The sequence below is a fragment of the Coregonus clupeaformis genome, chromosome 29 (assembly GCF_020615455.1).
Source record: "Coregonus clupeaformis isolate EN_2021a chromosome 29, ASM2061545v1, whole genome shotgun sequence".
Lineage (NCBI taxonomy): Eukaryota > Metazoa > Chordata > Actinopteri > Salmoniformes > Salmonidae > Coregonus > Coregonus clupeaformis.
The window spans coordinates 61,374,182-61,396,286 of record NC_059220.1 but is presented as its reverse complement, the minus strand read 5'-3'; the positions used below and the strand labels follow the sequence as shown (position 1 = coordinate 61,396,286).

General features: G+C 43.3%; 1 protein-coding gene across 1 annotated transcript in view; it reads left to right on the top strand.

The window, feature by feature from the left end:
• The first annotated feature begins 1,501 nt into the window (after positions 1–1,501).
• Positions 1,502–22,105, top strand: part of usp43a (ubiquitin specific peptidase 43a) — a 115,421-nt gene continuing 94,817 nt past the window's right edge. The window contains exons 1-2 of the mRNA XM_045209259.1: positions 1,502–2,528; positions 13,635–13,796. Of these exons, the coding sequence (XP_045065194.1) occupies positions 1,893–2,528; positions 13,635–13,796 (798 nt within the window). The 5' untranslated portion in view covers positions 1,502–1,892. The remainder of the gene's footprint in view (positions 2,529–13,634; positions 13,797–22,105) is intronic.

Sequence of the window (22,105 nt, the reverse complement as noted above, 5' to 3'; positions counted from 1 at the left end):
TTTCCCCCATTAAAACGCCGTGAATGTAAAAAGGCAGGCTACACAGTACATTAAATGCATATTTCATACAGATATGACTGTCCTATATGCGTGTCGTGTGGTAAAGAAGAGAAAGAGAGACGACGAGGCCCAGATTCACAGGCACTTTAGCACACCGCTGCTGTCAGCTTATCTATCACTGGAGATTCACCAGAGACTTCGGTAAGGAGAAGGTTTGTGTGTGTGTGCGCGCTCGATTGCTCAGAAGCTCAAAACTCAATAATTAATAGCTACCCAACTAGTCCGCTACCCACAAAAAGAGAGCGCAAACCTGCAGTACGCTATGTACGGACCAAGTCAGCAAAACATAACCTACACCCCAGCTCTGTAAAATAGGGCAAACCATCCAACTGCCCATGCACACACACTGAATACTCAGGAGGCCATGCTATAAGATAAGAGTACTGTATAGCCCTATAGGGTAAGAGTTTGAGTTTCTGACTCATTGCAGAAGTTTGGAACCGGGGGCTGCAGAGTGCAGACTCCTCAGAAATACAAGGTTTCCCTATTACACTGCAATAAAATGAGATTATACAAATATTGGAAGAGAAATATGAATATTATACATCTGCTTGAGTAAATCAGCACATCTGGCTCACTAAATCCAATCCATGGTCTTGGCGAGCTGTGAAATTAAAACCGAAACTGATTGAGGATCTCAGCAGCACATTGCCGTACAAAACATGCAGTACCAAGTAGCATTAAGACCATTTATTCTGTGTCTTTCCCATCATTTGATTCCTCCACACGTGTGTCTCCAGATTGCAGTGAGAGGGGGATGTGCCAGCCTGACTATATTATTTTTAGGACATTTGTTTGATAGTCGTGATGAATAATCAAATCAAAGTTGATTGATCGTGTACACAGATTTGCAGATGTTATCGCAGGTGCAGAAAAATGCTTATGTTTCTAGCTCCAACAGTGCAGTAAAATCTCCAACAGTGCATTATTAGATGAGGCATTCCATCAGAGGAAAGTTTATTGCTGGTGCAGTCTATTACTGTGCCATCACCGGGCTTCAGAACAATCTCAGCCTAAAACAGTAGGGGGCTCCTACACACCTAAAAAATATCATTATTTTCCGTTGGGACCATGTTGTGACAGAGGACATGCACCGTAGCCTACTCACATTATGCCAATATAGAGGATAGTAAAAAAGGAAAGAAAGGGTACTGTACAGTGCAGACCTTGTATTGCTCTAATACAAAATAGGTTCAGTATTTGTTAATATAGGCCTACAGAATGCTTGTAATGTTGATTAAACAACACACAATACTCCTTATCATGCATCTAATTGTAGGGGAAGCTTATACGCCTGTTACTAAATGATTGTCAGCAAGCTTGTTCAAGTTGTCAATAAGCCTAATATCCATCAGTGTCAGAGTCCTGTCACTACGTCCGCCACCTTCAATGTAGGCTAAACTAGTAGGAGGGCGGGAATAACGCGCACTATCCACCAAACAGAACTCACTCCAGCAGCAGCGCTCCGAGTGGCGAGGGAGGGAGAGAGAAAGACCGCCAGCTGTATGTGCTCGAGCACTGTGCCAACGACGAGGAAGTATTGAGCCTCACTACGACCATGGAGTTGAAGACAACTCACCTATACAGTGGTTACTGGTTACAAGTGCCCGCCGCTTCACCATTTTACCAGCGAAACAGTGTGACAAGTGCGCGTCGAGACCTGGCTGGAATTACCGGAATGTCTGAGGGACATTGTTTAGTCATGTGCCTTCACCTCCATATTGTCTATTAGCAGAGACCGGAGTGGTTTCGAGAGGAGGAGGGGTACAGGCAGACAGGTAGGAGTATATCGCTTCAGTCGTTGTTTCGTTTTCGGTAAATAACCAGCCACCATGGATAACCACAAGGAGAATAAGATGAGGAAACAGTCCATGAAAACCAAATCGACAAAACGCAAAGAGAAGAAATACAAAGCCGGGAAGGTTTTCAGAAGGAAATCGTTGAAGTCCGTTGGGCATTTCATGAGCAGGATACTGAAAACTTTGGGAACTTTGGCACACTTTGGCGACGTCGAGACACCTGACGGCGAGGATGATGATGGCGGGTTCCGAAACAGCGCCGCGTGCTCGTCGAGTGCCAACTCAGGGAATTTTAATAAAGATGAATTTCTGGTCTCGAGGGAGATTAAGGTGAAGAAAAGCGCCTCAACTTTGTCTTCTCATGGATCTATAAAAGACAGGCTGTCGTGGTGCTATGGCGACAAAACTCCTGGAGTCCTTGGTTTGAAGAATCATGGAAACACTTGTTTCATGAATGCGGTGGTTCAGTGCCTCAGTAATACGGACCTTCTGGCGGAGTACCTTGGTTTGGAACAATACAAGTCTGATTTGTGTCAGGGGAGAGTAAACGGAATTGTAAAAAACGAGGACGCACAACTTGCCAGGGGTGAGGTGACCACACAGTTGGCATCCTTGGTGCGGGCGCTTTGGACCCTCGAATATACCCCTCAACTGTCCGTGGAATTCAAGGTGAGTCACTTGTGTAGAAACACTTCAAACACAACTCATGTTTGAGGCTTAATTGGTTAATTTCCCTAACAGTGTCCGCTGTTGTTCACCTATAGGCCTATTTACTGCTTTGCGCGACTCTGATCATATGATACATTTTACTGCTTCTGCGCGACTCTGATCACGATACATTTTACTGCTTCTGCGCGACTCGGATCATGATACATTTTCAAAGCTCGGAGCAATCGCGTGCCCACGGAGTCGACTACAGTTTCCAGCGCAGCACTTCATTCTAAAACGATTGGAATTTGCGAATGATTCACAAACAAAATAAATATTTAACTAAAGAGAACACATCGTTCCTTTTACATGACGGTTTGTCATAGTAATTACAGTAGCCCTATGTGTGGGCGGTTATATCAACGGTCAGACTCAACAGGTGTCCACTGCGCACAAACTGGTTAAATCAACGTTGTTTCATTGTAATTTGTCAACGTATTGTGAAGTGGAATCTATGTGGATTGGATTAGAAAAAAGTCATCTAGTAAACTGTTGCTTTCAGGTTGAAATTTCAGCCACTTGATTATGTCATTGTAACCAATTTTTAACATAAACAAACCTTGTATGTGCTAAAATATGTTGAATTTGTAACAATGTCAGATCTTCAATGTTATATCCACAATCAGCAAAATCCAATTGGCTGGGCAGCAACTCCTACTGGAGAGTTGATTTATCTACAGCCATTCATTTGGTCTCCCATCCAGGGTTTTAACCAAGCCTAGCTTTGATATTTGTCACTGACTACTACCACTGTAGTCAGTAGAAGTAGTCACTGACTACTACCTATCATAGGAATTATTATTGAGAGATCTCCTAATAACTAAATATATTCGCTGTTGCTATCGAAGTCATTCCAAAGGGTAGGTTTAACAAAGCAAATTAAATGTAACCATACTTCATAAGTCATATGCTGTATCATCAATGATACTATTTAGGCCTATATAGCATTTGCAAAGTTATCAACTGCTATTGTTTCAATTCAACCCAGGGTTCATCTAAAATTAGACTACATATAGGCCGAGGTTTAAAGATTTGGTTGATTTCAAATGTAATCTTCAAGCTAATCATAAATATGTTGGATTCACATCTATCTCAACCAAAAATCTAAATTTAAAAAATAGGATTAAATCAAATCAAACTTTATTTAAAGTGCATTTAAAGTTAGATTAGATTTAGTCTTATTCTTTAACTTAAATGTTTGGTTGAGATGGAGACGTGAATCGAACATATCAATTATTAATTTATAGACAAACTGGATATTTGAATTGTGTGGTTGGCAACGCAACCAAATATCAACATTTGAAGGAGATGTATCTCCTGCTTGGATAGTTCCATCTGTGCCACTGACTTAGTCTGTCTTTAATTACAGTTTCTCAACAAATTAGTAATTGATATGTTGAATTCACTTCTCCATCTCAACCAAAAATCAAAGTTAAAGAATAGGACTAAATCTAATCTAATCTAATCAAATTTTAAATGCACTTTAAATAAAGTTTGATTTAGTCCTATTCTTTAACTTTGGTTCTTGGTTGAGATGGAGACATGGATCCAACATATCAATTATTAATTTGTAGACAAACTAGAATGAATGCCGGACTAAGTCAGTGACAACCAAACACAGTTCAATATCACTTTTGCAATACAGTAAATAGCCTATTAACTTGTCGACAAGTTAACTAATGATATGTTGGATTTACGTCTCCAACTAAACCCAAAATAAAGGTTAAAGAATAGGATTAAGCCAGTGGCTCAGATGAAACTATCCAAGCGTTAGATATCCTTTAAATGTTGATATTTGGTTGTGTTGCCAACCAATACAATTCAATATTACTTTTGTAGTACAGTAAATAGCCTAAAGTTAAGGCTCTTAGAAACGAATAACAGTATTTATTCAACCTTAAAATGAGTAACATGTCAATGGCGACATTTTGAGGTTAGCCTACTGTAACTAAACATGTCTTATGTAATAATAGAAAGTGTGCATGTTTAAGATAGCATGCAGAGGTTGCAGGTCTGTGTAGATCTTCACAATTGCTATAATAATCTGTGCAGAATATCAACCATTTATATGGTTGAAAGCATAGTGATAACACATTGGGAATTCAACAAACTTCTGGCTGTCTTTATGAGTGAGTGAATAAAGGTTGAAATCTTATTGATCAACATCTCAACCAAATATTACCCACATTTCCGAAATGACGGTGTGCCTAGTGGGTTGTGGCTGGAGGGAGTACAGCTAAGACCGGAAGCATTTTAGCTAACCCTAAGCCTAACCTGTTTCCTAACCTTAACCTACAGTTATCATAATTAACCTGCTGCGTAAATTCTCCTAACCTGCTACGAAAATGTCATTTCCGGTCGTAGCTGTACTCCCTCTAGTCAGAACAGTTCTCACGTCCTATTTCCATGTAAGCAGACAGGTAGCATTTCAGAGGAGGAGCCTGTGGCAACGGTCAAAACAGGTGAGACATGTACTAACCGTACAGGCAGTGTCAAAACTCACATATGTTTGGATTCTCTTTTTATTTTCCCCCCACACAAACATGGTCCAAACCATGTGTCAGCCTATTGCCTAATGACCATTGACCACACATCAGGGCACATTTGCTAACTAATAAGCATGCTGTGTTGGTGTGTGTGTGCCCTGTGGCTCCCACCTGCCACAAACACAGGTGAGGTGGCTTGTCTGCATTCCCTGGATGTCCTTGCTGGGAGGAAGGGAGCGGTACTTCACATGCAGGGGTGGTGCACTGAGTTTACCGAATGCTGATGGGAGTGAGCCAGACCAAGGCAACACAACGATCAGGGACTGCCAGGAAAGCAGGCCAGAGTTCCAGACGGCTGAGTCTGCACAGGTGTCTGTCTGGCCTGATGATGTATGAATATGTATGTCTATGGTCTGTACCCACAGGGACACCTGTGGCTGGTCATCCAGGGGCGCAGTGCCCAAAGCTAATACCCCTGGGCGAATTACATTGCTCACTCTCATTTACTGGACTTTTGGACCTATGCTGCAAATATAATTAGATCGTTTAGAATTCCGTATTAGAACATTTAGATTTTGTTCGGCTTATTATAGGCTCTAAGCTTATTATGATTCTAGTAGTAATTTGTGGAAATCGAAACTGCGATGCAAAGATAGAGGGCTATGAGGTGAAGGATTTCATAAGCTTCAGAACAGGAATGGCAAAGTGAGATGCTTTTTGAAGCTTATACGTTAAGCTTTGTGTGCAGAGTCCCTCGAAAGACTGCACTTGGTTGAAATGTAGTACTTAGATCTATTGAATAATCAACTGCCCTTGGGTATAGATATTCCCATTCATTCTCATTCATTCCCTCCTCTGCGGTTATAAGGATGGCTTTGACTCTGCCTGCCAGACTTTAACAATACACTGATTTCTATCTGTTGGTCCTCTTTGGATGAGATGAGGATGTTTACTGCTGTAGCAGTGCAGCCCAGTGCATTTAGCCTGGGAAAGGAGGAGACGGTGGAGACCCCCTACTGCGCTAGCGCCACTGGTGCGTATGGAGAGTGCAGCAGTGAGCTCCAAAACAAACAAGAAAAGTGTTGGTGAAAGACAGGAAAACACCCACCCATCCATTTACTCCCGTCCCCCATAGGAATGGTACTAGTTTGTGATGAGGAAGGATTTCTGCACAGTGGTTCTTTGACAGCTAATTGTTATTGTCAATGTCAGTGTGCTTTTAAAGAGCACTAGTCAGAGGCATTGGCCTGGTAAACCAGTTCAACAGTGACTGAGTGAGGATAAAAGTTGGCTCTGCAAGCTTTTCCCTTCCCTGACTTTCCTTGCCAAGTCTGGAGGTGGTGGTTGTGTCATGTTTCTCCATGACTCCTGTGTAGCTGGTGGTGGGTGTGAGTGGGAGTCATGTTGGTTGTTTTGGAGCACAGGCAGAGACGCTGTTTGTGTATTCCTGTCTCTGCTCTCTCCTTTCAAGAGCTACGGAACTCACACACACGCTCTCTCTCTCGCTCTCTCACAGTATTTCCCTTTAAACTCAGAAATTGGCTAAACTAGAATTACTGGTAGACGACAACAGTCAGTTTAGTCTCTTCCGCACTACACTAAAAATATTTCAAATGCAAAACCGTTAGAAACAGCATGCCTCCTCATGACTCAGTGAGCAGGGCACCACTACTTCATTTTACCTGGAAAACTTAGACAAAACAATATAATGAAAAACACAGTGAGAAATATGTCTGTGATATGTCTATGTAAGCACTGCAATTTGGGCGCATTTCCCATAGATGTATTCCCCACCATGATTAATGGTCTAGGTTCAACATGGGGGGGGGGTTGGATCAATTTCAACTACACTAGGCTGTATGACCACCCAATCACATAGAAGGGGGCTGGAACGACACGACTCCCCACTTTATCTTAGTGAAGGGAATGGCACAGAAACCGTTAAAGGAGCAATTTGCAATATTTACAGCTGTTCAGTGGTCATTTAACTAACGATATACAGAACACCCATTGATTCTTGAAGAATGTAACATAAATGCCTCATGAGTTTAGTACAACTGTCTTACCCCACCATATCCCAAATTAGAAGCTTATTTTACTCCATTGTTCAGCTTTATTCCAAACTACGTGGTAGTGCTGCCATTTGCCCCCCCCACAAAATAAACTACCAATTGTGCCTTTAGGATACAGTAACAGCTCAGACCCTCCTTCTTCCCACACAATTGCACATTTACTGCCTCCACTATAAGTCATAGCGGCTGCGTCCCAAATGGCACCCTATTACCTACAAAGTGCACAATTTTTTTTACCAGAGCCCTATGGGCCCTGCTCAAAAGTAGTGCACTTTATAGGAAATACGATTTGGGATGCAGCCATAGGAGTTTAAACTTCTCCATTACAGTAGCGTTTACAGAGAGCCTTTCCCAGGCTGTAAACCACTCAGAGATTATTATAACCAATCGCAATTCATCCTTTGTTTCCTTCTCTGTTCTTGATGGTAGTAATATTCCCACATTAGGGACGTTGTCGCGGAGACGAGGCAAAGGCTTTGGGCTTTACTCTGTCGACACACTGGCAGCATATCTGGAGGAGGATTTCATGTTATGTTACCGAGACTCTTGGGAAATCTTGGAGAGCCTTGCATCCAAATATGATGTTGTCTTGCCATAATAAATAGTGGTTTTCATTCTTTTGGAGGTGAATACATGGACATGAAGTCAAGCATCCAAACTAGTATGTCCTCTGCCATCACAAATAGTGGTTTTCATTGTTCATTCTTTTGGAGGTGAATTCAGATACAGTATAGACTCCGATTAATCAGGATCGAGGAGTTGGATGAGTTTTGGGTCAAAAAACTGTGACGGGGGCGTCTAGCGTGGGGAATCAGGAGACCGGGGCTGCGGTGGGCCGAGGTTTGTGTTTCTCTCCCCCCGACCAGCGGTCGTCCTCCATGGGAGAAACGGGGGGAGGCTGGGTCGTCTGGAGCTCAGCTGAGATTGATGAGTGGAAATAATGGAGAAAATGAGAGGGGAACGAGGGAGGGAGGGTATGGGAGAAAAAGAGGGAGAAGAAGTGGTAGGTATTGTTGAGTGGATAGAATGGGGGAAGGAATGGAAGGGAAGGCAGGGGATGTATTAAGTGATGACACGGAGGAGAGGAGCACCAACCAGCAACACCAGGCATGGAGGTGCCAGTAATGATGGTGATGGAGACCGTCCAGGCTCTTTCCCGCCAGGCAGCAACGTCTGCTCTTGCGTGTGTCTGTGTCAACATCACAACCTCTAAAGCTTATGTAATGTCATCATTCCTCATGGTTCTCCCTCCCAGACTGTCATTGTGTAATCTAACAAGGTCCATTTGACAGGCCAGGCTGGGGTGAGGTGAGTTGGTGTGACCCTGTAAATGGGTTTTTGAAGGAGAGGGGTCATTTTGTTGATGTATGGCACATTCCTGGTCCCGACGGAGCTCTCCTTATACCTCGCTGTTTACACTGGATGTGGGGTACTTGTGAGACCAACGCTAAAGAGGGGAAAGTCAAACACTCTCCAGCTCACTGTCTTGGATGCCAGGGCAGGAGTGGTGTATGTGTGTGATGTTATTCCCTGGTGTGTATTGTCTGAGTGTGGGGGTCTCCACCTCTCCTAAGATGTGAGAGGGTGAGCGAGCACGACGTTGTCAACTGCCCCTGGAGACTGTGTAGGTTAATGGTGGACCTGCTTTTATTCAACTGTATGTGGAAAACACATTTCACATTTCTACTTCTTGACATAGTTCTCTAAGGCTAAGAAATAATATTTGGCTATCCGATTCAACATGTCCCAACCAACACATTTTATGCCCAGGTTCTCTCAAATCTCTTCAATGTTTACCAAATAGCCCTGCATTATTATTCCCATGCTCCCTGTGGGGACAGAAACACAGTATATCATGTTTGTTTTGGCACTTTCATGGCCAGTCATTAAATGTTAGTGTCGGGTGTCTAAGCTGTCTGTCTTTGATTTGGTTGGGTATGATAATAAATGGAGGGTGATACAGGCTTACTCAAACAGGCCTCAAAATGTTAGAAAATGTTATTCGTACTACAATTTGGTGGGATTACACCACTATCTCCTCTCAGGCATAGGGTGGGTGTGAAAAGTAAAGGCCATGTTGATATGTCTATGCAGATATGGGGCTCCTTACTTACTTAGCAACAGTGCTGCTGTGCAGACACCCTAACATGCCATAGTAGCAGGATCACCTCTGGACGTCAACAAAGCCAAATGTGTGCACACAGCAGAACATAAGCCCTCCTCCTCTCAACCCCTTGTCCTAATGAAGCCATCACAGCTCTGTGATGTCATCAGGTTTCTGCTTCCCAGACACAGCGGGCCCACTGTAACCTTGGACACATCGGTTGCTGTCCCCACCACTCTCTCCATCACCTCCGACTCTGTTTCCCCCTTTCCCTCTTAGCCTTTCTGGTGTAGCAACCTAACGTAACGTAACAGCACTGTCCATTGATAGGCAGAGTGACTAGGATTAGTGAAAACAGGCTGTGTCCGAAATGGCACCCTGTTTCCTATATAGTGCACTACTTCTGACCAGAACCCTTGCAAAAAGTAGTGCAAGTAGGGAATAGGATGCCATTTCAGATACAACCACAGTCAACATGCCCCTTTTGCCTCCCTCCCCCTCGGAGGGTCCCCTTCATAATTATTAAGCTCATTAGTGGTCCATCTCAGATAGTAGGGAGGTAGGGGGGCACCCATCCTGTCCGGTGTTTATATTTAGAACACTGGCGGCATGATGCAGCGATTTTTAATGAAGCGTGGAGGAGCGTCTGGGCTCTGTTACTCAGAGGGTGAAGGGAGGAATGGAGAGAATGGGGAGGAGGGAGATGGTTGGCTACGCCCATCACTGTCTCAAGGAGAGCCAGGGTTGGGTAGGTTACTTTCTAAATGTTACAGTTACTAGTTACCTGTCCAAAATTGTAATCTGTAACGTAACTTTTGGATTGCCCAACCTCGGTAACGTAATCTGATTACTATCCGTTACTTTTTGATTACTTTCCCCTTAAGAGGCATTAGAAGAAAATAAAAATGATCCATCAAACGCATTTGGTGTGTCATCATAGACATAGTGGTCTCTGACTTTGGTCAGACTCGCTCATGTGGAACAAACTTTAACTTTCCATATTTTCAATGTGGTATTTAATATAATTGAGAAAACAGAAAGGTGTCATAATATACACTACAAGACCAAAAGTATGTGGACACCTGCTAGTCGAACATCTCATTCAAAATCAAGGGCATTAATATGGAGTTGGTCCCCCCTTTTCTGCTATAACAGCCTCCACTAGTCTGGAAAGGCTTTCCACTAGATGTTGGAACATTGCTGCAGGCATTAGTGAGGTCGGGCGATTAGGCCTGGCTTGCAGTTGGCGTTCCAATTCATCCCAAAGGTGTTCGATGGGGTTGAGGTCAGGGCTCTGTGCCGTCCAGTCAAGTTCTTCCACACCGATCTCGACAAACCATTTCTGTATGGACCTCGCTTTATGCACGGGGGCATTGTCATGTTGGAACAGAAAAGAGCCTTCCAGAGGCAGTTTGGAACTCGGTAGTGAGTGTTGCAACCGAGGACAGAACATTTTTACGCGCTACGCACTTTAGCAGCACTCGGCGGTCCTGTTCTGTGAGTTTGTGTGGCCTACCACTTCGCGGCTGAGCCGTTGTTGCTCCTAGACGTTTCCACTTCCAAATAACAGCACTTACAGTTGACCCGGACAGCTCTAGCAGGGCAGAAATTTGACGAACTGACTTGTTGGAAAAGTGGCATCCTATGCCGGCGCCACATTGAAAGTCACTGAGCTCTTCAGTAAGGCCATTCTACTGCCAATGTTTGTCTATGGAGATTGCATGGCTGTGTGCTCGATTTTATACACCTGTCAGCAAGGGGTGTGGCTGAAATTGACGAATCTACTAATTTGAAGGGGTGTCCACATACTGTTGGTGATGTACAGTTGTGGTCAAACGTTTTGAGAATGACACAAATATTAATTTTCACAAAAAGTCTGCTGCCTCAGTTTTTATGTTGGCAGTTTGCATATACTCCAGAATGTTATGAAGAGTGATCAGATTAATTGCAATTAATTGCAACGTCCCTCTTTGCCATGAAAATGAACTTAATCCCCAAAAAACATTTCCACTGCATTTCAGCCCTGCCACAAAAGGACCAGTGATTCTCTCGTTAACACAGATGAGAGTGTTGATGAGGACAAGGCTGGAGATCACTCTGTCATGCTGATTGAGTTAGAATAACAGACTGGAAGCTTTAAAAGGAAGGTGGTGCTTGAAATCATTGTTCTTTCTCTGTTAACCATGGTTACCTGCAAGGAAATACATGCCGTCGTCATTGCTTTGCACAAAAAGGGCTTCACAGGCAAGGATATTGCTGCTAGTAAGATTGCACCTAAATCAACCATTTATCGGATCATCAAGAACTTCAAGGAGAGAGGTTCAATTGTTGTGAAGAAGGCTTCAGGGCGCACAAGAAAGTCCAGCAAGCGCCAGGACCGTCTCGTAAAGTTGATTCAGCTGCGGGATCGGGGCACCACCAGTGCAGAGCTTGCTCAGGAATGGCAGCAGGCAGGTGTGAGTGCATCTGCACGCACAGTGAGGCAAAGACTTTTGGAGGATGGCCTGGTGTCAAGAAGGGCAGCGAGGAAGCCACTTCTCTCCAGGAAAAACATCAGGGACAGACTGATATTCTGCAAAAGGTACAGGGATTGGACTGCTGAGGACTGGGCTAAAGTCATTTTCTCTGATGAATCCCCTTTCCGATTGATTGGGGCATCCGGAAAAAAGCTTGTCCGGAGAAGACAAGGTGAGCGCTACCATCAGTCCTGTGTCATGCCAACAGTAAAGCATCCTGAGACCATTCATGTGTGGGGTTGCTTCTCAGCCAAGGGAGCCAATTTTGCCTAAGAACACAGCCATGAATAAAGAATGGTATCAACACATCCTCAGAGAGCAACTTCTCCCAACCATCCAAGAACAGTTTGGTGACGTAAGAGGGACGTAACAATGCATTTTCCAGCATGATGGAGCACCTTGCCATAAGGCAAAAGTGATAACTAAGTGGCTCGGGGAACAAAACATCAACATTATGTGTCCATTGCCAGGAAACTCCCCATACCTTAATCCCATTGAGAACTTGTGGTAAACCCTCAAGAGGCGGGTGGACAAACAAAAACCCACAAACTCCAAGCATTGATTATGCAAGAATGGGCTGCCATCAGTCAGGATGTGGCCCAGAAGTTAATTGACAGCATGCCAGGGCAGATTGCAGATGTCTTGAAAAAGAAGGGTCAACACTGCAAATATTGACTCTTTGCATAAACTTCATGTAATTGTCATTAAAAGCCTTTGACACTTATGGAATGCTTGTAATTATACTTCAGTATACCATAGTAACATCTGACAAAAATATCTAAAAACACTGAAGCAGCAAACCTTGTGAAGACCAATGCTTGTGTCATTCTCAAAACATTTGACCACGACTGTAGTGTATTTTTTCGCAAACATCCTTTCTGAATTTAAAAGTAATCCAAGAAATTGTTTTTATTTCTTTATTTTTAAGGAACTCAGTCTGGCTTTCAACTTACTCTTGAAAGTTGTAATAGTAGAATGCACAAGGTGCAATTTCGAAATTGGATAGTGCATCATCAGTTTTCTTCTTGCCATGTCAGTCATTGCATACATTAGAGAGCTATTTATAACTTGTCAGAAATGTCCAGATCAACTAGCTCGTCAGCTAATGTTTTTTAGTTAGGTTTTTTAGCCCGTAGATTTTGTAGTAATGTTCGAATCACTCAAATATCACATGAATACACATTAGACGTGGAAACATTTATAGAATTGCAAAAAAATTAGCTTTAAAACTGCAACATTTTCTCTGCACTCCATGACAAAATGTGTAGAATTGCAGGAAATAAGCATTAAACCTGCAAAATGTTCTCTCCGCCAACAAGAGGAGTGTGACAGTGCTTGTGCCCAAAGAAATAGACGTGGCGCGGATACGTGTGCAGGGGGGGGCGCCGGATGTTCCCCAATGCTGGAAGGGGGACCTGAGTGAAAACGGTTGAGAACCCCTGACGTAACTTATTACAGTTTTTTTTTTTGTAATCGGATAACGTCATCAGTTACTCCCCAACCCTGAGGGGAGCTGATTGAATACGCTGTCAAAAGACGCTGTTTACTTACCACAAGACAATGTTTCCTAAAAATAAAGAAATAACTTTGAACAGTAGTGTTTTCGAAGTTCTCAGCTCATGTATTTTGTCAGAAGATTTAAAGGACTTTGCTGGAAACCTAACTGATATATATTTTCTAGTCCGTATATAATCTCTCCCTCCTGGTCTTTCCTCAGAGTATTTAGCCTACATTCTTTTTTGTCCGTGTTCAATATTCCCTGTTCGGTTGACCGGTCAGCCTGTACCTCTAAGGCTAATATCTTTGAGTTCTATTGTGGTTTGTTGGAAAGTATTTTTATGTATTTTGTAATGTCCTTATCTGATTTCCTCCTCCCTGTCTGTCCCCAGAGTATTGTGTCCAAATACGGCTCTCAGTTCAGGGGGAACTCTCAGCACGATGCCCTGGAGTTCCTGCTCTGGCTCTTGGACCGGGTCCATGAGGATGCCAACCCCACCACCAACAACAACCACAGCAGCAATAGCAGCAGCAAGACCAAAGCCAACGGAAAGGTAGGAGCAGACCAAACACTGTCACAAAGTTTAGATGTGTTTATCTGTCATGAAGCCCAAAGACATTCAGGTGTCATAGACATTGTCTTGTGTTGACATCTCAACATAAGAACACCTGTCACCAAACTGAACCATCTTGAAAAATATTGATCACTGTTGTGATTGATCGGTCCTGACTCATGACACATTATAAATATACTGTAGCCAACAAGTTAGCTGAGGTAAGGTTTTTGGCTAATGCTAGTACTATGTAATCCAACTGGGGCTGCAATCCAAAATGCAAAGGGCTCTTTGCGTTCTACAGTAGCAGCTTCAGAAGTCTCAGCTGTGAGAGCAGAGGTACAGTTGCAGAGGCCGATAATGGCTCCTTACTCAGGTGAAAGAGTTGAAGAGGCTTGAGTCATCATATCACCTGGGTAACACCCATGAGCACACACACATCTCGCCTTGCTCATCGACTAACTTACTTTAGTGGGACACGTACACACACGTGCATAGTGTAGGGTTGGGCCGAGAGATTGCTACCGCTAGGGCCACTGCTGGGCCACCATTGCTAAATGAATATAGGGGAAACACTGGACTAATAAACCAACTTGAGATTGAACTTGGTTAGCATATATCAACATCTATTTTTCGCATTCAACTGAGTGATATTGCAAACTGTAACTAGCCTTGGTTTTGCTCACACCCTAACCAGGTTACTCATAGTGCAGTAGAGCAAAACAGCTCTGAGGTTCCCATGAATACATATTTCTCTTCTCAAGAGATACAATAGAGACACAATAAGAAGAGCTTTACTCAATGACAACAATGCGAATTCCTGGTCCTTTCATGTGTCCGACAGCGGCCATGATGACTATTGACTGTCTTTTTTATTTATATTTTTATATATATATATATATGCCAGTGGGGAGAACAAGTATTTGATACACTGCCGATTTTGCAGGTTTTCCTACTTACAAAGCATGTAGATGTCTGTCATTTTTATCATAGGTACACTTCAACTGTGAGAGACGGAATCTAAAACAAAAATCCAGAAAATCACATTGTATGATTTTTAAGTAATTAATGTGCATTTTATTGCATGACATAAGTATTTGATCACCTACCAACCAGTAAGAATTCCGTCTCTCAAAGACCTGTTAGTTTTTCTTTAAGAAGCCCTCCTGTTCTCCACTCATTACCTGTATTAACTGCACCTGTTTGAACTCGTTACCTGTATAAAAGACACCTGTCCACACACTCAATCAAACAGACTCCAACCTCTCCACAATGGCCAAGACCAGAGAGCTGTGTAAGGACATCAGGGATACAATTGTAGACCTGCACAAGGCTAGGATGGGATACAGGACAATAGGCAAGCAGCTTGGTGAGAAGGCAACAACTGTTGGCGCAATTATTAGAAAATGGAAGAAGTTCAAGATGACGGTCAATCACCCTCGGTCTGGGGCTCCATGCAAGATCTCACCTCGTGGGGCATCAATGATCATGAGGAAGTTGAGGGATCAGCCCAGAACTACACGGCAGGACCTGGTCAATGACCTGAAGAGAGCTGGGACCACAGTCTCAAAGAAAACTATTAGTAACACACTACGCGGTCATGGATTAAAATCCTGCAGCGCACGCAAGGTCCCCCTGCTCAAGACAGCGCATGTCCAGGCCCGTCTGAAGTTTGCCAATGACCATATGGATGACCCAGAGAAGGAATGGGAGAAGGTAATGTGGTCTGATGAGACAAAAATAGAGCTTTTTGGTCTAAACTCCACACGCCGTGTTTGGAGGAAGAAGAAGGATGAGTACAACCCCAAGAACACCATTCGAACCGTGAATCATGGAGGTGGAAACATCATTCTTTGGGGATGCTTTTCTGCAAAGGGGACAGGACGACTGCACCGTATTGAGGGGAGGATGGATGGGGCGATGTATCGCGAGATGGCCAACAACCTCCTTCCCTCAGTAAGAGCATTGAAAATGGGTCGTGGCTGGGTCTTCCAGCATGACAACAACCCGAAACACACAGCCAGGGCAACTAAGGAGTGGCTCCGTAAGAAGCATCTCAAGGTCCTGAAGTGGCCTAGCCAGTCTCCAGACCTGAACCCAATATAAAATATTTGGAGTGAGCTGAAAATCCGTATTGCCCAGCGACAGCCCCGAAACCTGAAGGATCTGGAGAAGGTCTGTATGGAGGAGTGGGCCAAAATCCCTGCTGCAGTGTGTGCAAACCTGGTCAAGACCTACAGGAAACGTATGATCTCTGTAATTGCAAACAAAGGTTTCTGTACCAAATATTAAGTTCTGCTTTTCTGATGTATCAAATACTTATGTCATGCAATAAAATGCAAATGAATTACATAAAAATCATACAATGTGATTTTCTGGATTTTTGTTTTAGATTCCGTCTCTCACAGTTGAAGTGTACCTATGATAAAAATTACAGACCTCTACATGCTTTGTAAGTAGGAAACCCTGAAAAATCAGCAGTGTATCAAATACTTGTTCTCCCCACTGTGTATATGTGTGTGTGTGTGTGTGTGTATATATATATATATATACAGACACACACCTACTCATTCAAGGGTTTTTCTTAATTTTTACTCATTTCTACATTGTAGAATAATAGTGAATACATCAAAACTATGAAATAACACATATGGAATCATGTAGTAACCAAAAAAGTGTTAAACAAATCAAAATATATTTTAGATTCTTCCAAGTAGCCACCCTTTGCCTTGATGACAGCTTTACATACTCTTGGCATTCTCTCAACCAGCTTCACCTGAAATGCTTTTCCAACAGTCTTGAAGGAGTTCCCACATATGCTGAGCACTTGTTGGCTGCTTTTCCTTCACTCTGAGGTCCAACTAATCCCAAACCATCTCAATTGGGTTGAGGTCGGGTGATTGTGGAGACCAGGTCATGTGACGCAGCACTCCATCACTCTCCTTCTTGGTCAAATAGCCCTTACGCAGCCTGGAGGTGTGGGTCATTGTCCTGTTGAAAAACAAATGACAGTCCCACTAAGCGCAAACCAGATGGGATGGCGTATCACTGCAGAATGCTGTGGTAGCTATGCTGGTTAAGTTTGCCTTGAATTCTAAATAAATCACTGACAGTGTCACCAGCAAAGCACCATCACACCTCCTCCAAACTTCACAGAGGGAACCACACATGCAGAGATCATCCGTTCACCTACTCTGCGTCTCACAAAAACACGGTGGTAGTAACCAGAAATCTCAAATGTGGACTCATCAGACCAAAGGACAGATTTCCACCGGTCTAATGTCCATTGCTCGTGTTTCTTGGGACAAGCAAGTCTCTTCTTCTTATTGGTGTCAGTAGTGGTTTCTTTGCAGCAATTCGACCATGAAGGCCTGATTCACGCAGTCTCCTCTGAACAGTTGATGTTGAGATGTGTCTGTGACTTGAACTCTGTAAAGCATTTATTTGGGCTGCAATTTGGGAGGCTGGTAACTCTAATGAACTTATCCTCTGCAGCAGAGGTAACTCTGGGTCTTCCTTTCCTGTGGCGGTCCTCATAAGAGCCAGTTTCATCACAGCGCTTGATGGTTTTTGCGACTGCACTTGAAGAAACGTTCTAAGTTCTTGACATTTTCCGTATTGACTGACCTTCATGTCTTAAAGTAAGGATGGACTGTCATTTCTCTTTGCTTATTTGAGCTGTTCTTGCCATAATATGGACTTGGTCTTTTACCAAATAGGGCTATCTTCTGTATACCACCCCTAACTTGTCACAACACAACTGATCGGCTCAAATGCATTAAGAAGGAAAGAAATTCCACAAATTAACTTTTAACAAGGCACAACTGTTAATTGAAATGCATTCCAGGTGACTACCTCATGAAGCTGGTTGAGAGAATGCCAAGAATGTGCAAAGCTGTCATCAATGCATAGGGTGGCTATTTGAAGAATGTCAAATATAAAATATATTTTGATTTGTTGAACAGTTGTTTGTTTACTACATGATTCCATATGTGTTATTTCATTAGTTTTGATGTCTTCACTATTATTCTACAATGTAAAGAATAGTAATTATAAAGAAAAACCCTGGAATGAGTAGATGTTCTAAAACCTTTGACTGGTAGTGTATATATTTGTATTTTTGTAAAAACAATAGACAACTGACTTAACTGTCTTGATGAGAGGCAGGTTTCAGCTCAATGAGCAGGCCTCCTTGTTAGAAGAGTCGACCAATAGCGCGGGCCGCAGGCTAAGGAATTGAGGCCCCACCGTGGGCCCTCTCCTCAGCTGCTCTTGCATCGCCTGAATAGAATAGTACAAAAGCACCGTACTTGTTATATTCACCCAGCCAGATCACAGAAATCAGTTAGTGCATTTGAGGAAAAAGAGACACAGAATATGTGGGATGAGGCCTCTTTAGAATGCCATTCCCTTGACGACCGTGGTCCCTTTCTCAATGGGAATGATGAGTCTAGCCACTGCGGCATCTGAGTGTTGCCACTCATGGCTGTATTACTATTTACCCACTGGGGCCTCTGAAACGATCCATTGTGTGTGTGTGTGTGTGTGTGTGTGTGTGTGTGTGTGTGTAACAGGAGATGCTGTTGAAGTGGCAGCCTGCTGTGTGATGCCCCCTCTCATTCTCTCTCTTTCCTTCCCTCTCTGCTCTCCTCTGTCTGCTGCTGCAGAGGGGAACGCATCAGTGGAGGGTGTACCGCATTGGCAGAGAAAACAGGGCATAATATGACTTACAATGTGGATGTGATCTCTAATATAATTTCATGTAACCACACGTTGCCCCCTTAGGGTGTGCGATGGTTACAATGATGGCTCGCTTCATTGCGCTTCAACCGTATCCCCTCTTGGCTTTTACTCATCTCTGGCCGCTATTATTAGCCAATGAAGTCCTTATTCTCATTGACTGCCATCGTGACGCCTCCTAATAGCTAATGCCTTTCTCTGCGGCTACGCTATAGAGGAGGCCCTTTATGCCACATAAACAGCTCAAGGCTCTGGTTGTCATTAGCAGCTGCTGAATTATGGCTCCATAAAGCCGCTTTTCCCGCCGACGCCTCGGCCCTAGAAAGAAGACGCTATTTCAGAGAACGCTGCGTGTGTTCCGTTTCCATTCTTTTCTGGCTCTGTAATTGAATTAATTATCTCTTTGTTTATAGCTCCATCTTTCTCACCTCCCTCGTCTCCTCTACTCTCCTCTCCTCCTCCATCCTACTCTCTCTCTCTCTCTATTGACTGGTGTTAGAGCACTGATGGTGTGCATCGCAGCGCACACACAGATAGCAAATGGACAGAACAGGTGGCTAGATGGATGGGTGTATGGATTGATGGGTTGAGAGAGTGTGAGAGCAGGGCAGGATGGCACCCCGTCATCAGAGCCTGTGAAACTGGCGTTTCAAGTGAGAGCAAAGAAGACCCTGATCTATCTGCTGACCTGACAGACACCTGAGGAGACACATTCTGCTCCTGCCTGCCTATTTCAGTGAATGAATGGTACCTTTCTTATACAGTGAGCTCCAAAAGTATTGGGAGAGTGACTTATTTTTTGGTTGTTTTGGCTCTGTACTCCAGCACTTTCGATTTGAAATGATACAATGACTATGAGGTTAAAGTGCAGACTATCAGCTTTCATTTGAGGGGTATTTTCATATATCGGGTGAACCGTTTAGAAATTACAGCACTTTCTGTACATAGTCCCCCCATTTTAGGGGACTAAAAGTATTGGGACAAATTCACCTATGTGTACTAAAGTAGTAAAAAGTATTTGGTCCCATATAATATTCCTATCATGCAATGACTACATAAAGGTTGTGACTCTACACATTTGTTGGATGCATTTGTTTTGGTTGTGCTTCAGATTATTTTGTTTCTGAACACTTCTACATTAATGTGGATGTTACCACGATTACTGATAGTCCTGAATGAATCGTGAATAATGATAAGTGAGAAAGTTAGAGGCATAAATATCATACCCCCCAAATAATGCTAACCTACCCTGTTATTGTAATGGTGCGAGGTTAGCATGTCTTGGGGGTATGATATTTGTTCGTCTAGCTTTCTCACTCATCATTATTCACTATTCATTCAGGACTATCCGTAATCATGGTAGCATCCACATTAAAATGTAGAAATGTTCAGAAACATATTCTATACTTATTTACAATAAAAGTGACTCCAAAATGACACTACATTATTTACCATTCATTTCTATTGGGCACAAAATAATCTGAAACCAAAACAAACAGCAAATGCATCCAACAAGTTTGTAGAGTCACAAGCTTGATGTAATCATTGTGTGCTAGGAATATGGGACCAAATACTAAACTTTTGACTACTTTAATACACATGTAAGTGAATTTGCCCCAATACTTTTGGTCCCCTAAAATGGGGGGGGGCCTTACGTACAAAAAGTGCTGTAATTTCTAAACGGTTCACCCAATGTGGATGGAAATACCCTCAAATGAAAGCTGACAGTCTGCGCTGTAACCTCATAGTCATTGTATAATTTCAAAGTGCTGGAGCACAGAGCCAAAACAACAACAACAAATGCACTTTTGTAGCTCACTGTATCTCCTCCTCTACAGTACATTTCCTTACAACTCTATAACTACTTACATCCTTACACCTCCACTTTCTGCTCCAATTCTTCACTTGTCCCCCTAACACCCCACTTTTACTTACGCCTTTGCAATACCTTTGCAAAACTACAAAAGACAAATTAGTGCAGCGTGTGTTTCTTTACGTAAGCATCTTTGAGAATGGATGGTCTGTATTTCAAGAATGCATTTCTGCATTATCCACATAGGCACACGCCCATAGAACAGAGCGGAAACCACACCTCACACCTAATGCACCTGCAGTCCTCCATTTTAAGATCACTCCTTTGTTATTGGTATGGGTTCAGTAGCATGGACCTACTTTATCCTGTATTGGTTCAGTAACCGGAACCTACTATAACCTGTGGCCCAGCAAACCTACGCTACAACCAGCCATGTGACCAACTGAGCCGGTTCACCTTCTTCAGCCAGTGGAAGGTTACGTAAGGAAGTCGGTCAACAGAGGCAGCTCAGTAAACTGATGTTTGATCAGTTGCTGAAGGAAGCCAAGTCTCCTTGAACCAGAACCCATCGTAGTAAAAGGGGATTAAAGGGCCAATTTGATATAAGTGTGTGTAGCGTTCGTCCAACACCTCAGGCTTGACAACAATATTTCTCATAATATGAAAGGATTAGCCTAGCTAAACCAGTTTGCACAATATTTCTCTGGTGTCGGAATGAAAATAAATCAGCCAAACTCACTTCGTTCGTATCATCAAAGTGCGGCACAAATGTGGCATAAATTTCCCTCTGCGTTTAGAGTAGTTACATCTGGCCCTAGGCCTTGGCCTCCCATCCAGTGAGTGGTCCGATCCATCTTACCCTTCTCTCTCTCTCTATCCGTCTCACCCATACGGACAGTAGTGGTAAACGATGCCTAGCATCCCAACACCGTCGCTTACTCACAGAGGCATTATCTATGCATTATTCAATTTTAAACGTCGATAATAGCTGGCTTCTCGCTCTGCGCCCAGAGAGAATTGACAGGGTGAGTGGATGGAGGGAAATAAAGAAAGGAAATAAAAAAACAGCACTGGATGGATGGAAGTAAACTGCTTAGACTTGGAAATTTGGTCTCTGGACGTTGTGGCGGCCTGCGAGGCGGCGATAGAACACATTATTGACAGACACAGAAATTGTGGGTTTGACATCTATGGATGTGAGGTTTGAGAGGCCGTGTTCTCCAGAGAAATGTGTTTGTTTATGATACAGATCAGACGTCGATGACAGGTAGACAGGTAGGGGTTGATGGATGCTATATCTGATGTCTCCTGTCAGTTTTGCCCTGTTGGGATGTTAAAGCTCTGATACTCTTCATTCAGTTGTGCCATCAGCCTTGACACTGGCAGCCCATCATAAATAGAGGATGGATCTACCATTGGACATCTCTGCCTTCTCTCTACTGCTCTGGAGCTAAATGAAGTCAGCTTTCCTCTCTTCTCTGTTGGCGCGTTAGTGTTATACATTGATTAGACATTGGGGTTCATAGGTTGCTTATCTTTCCTTTGCTCCCTCTCTCACGCTCTCCCTTTTTCTCCCATGCTCACAGTCTCAACCCTGCTTCTCTCTCTCTCTCTGTTTCACTCTCTCTCTCTCTGACTCATCTATCCACATGTCTGGTCTACTTGTCAGTGATGAGCTGTCTAAGCCGTGGCCAGACCAGCCGGCGTGTTAAGATCAGGGCTGAGGGGTTGACGGGGCAGACAGCCACAGACACTC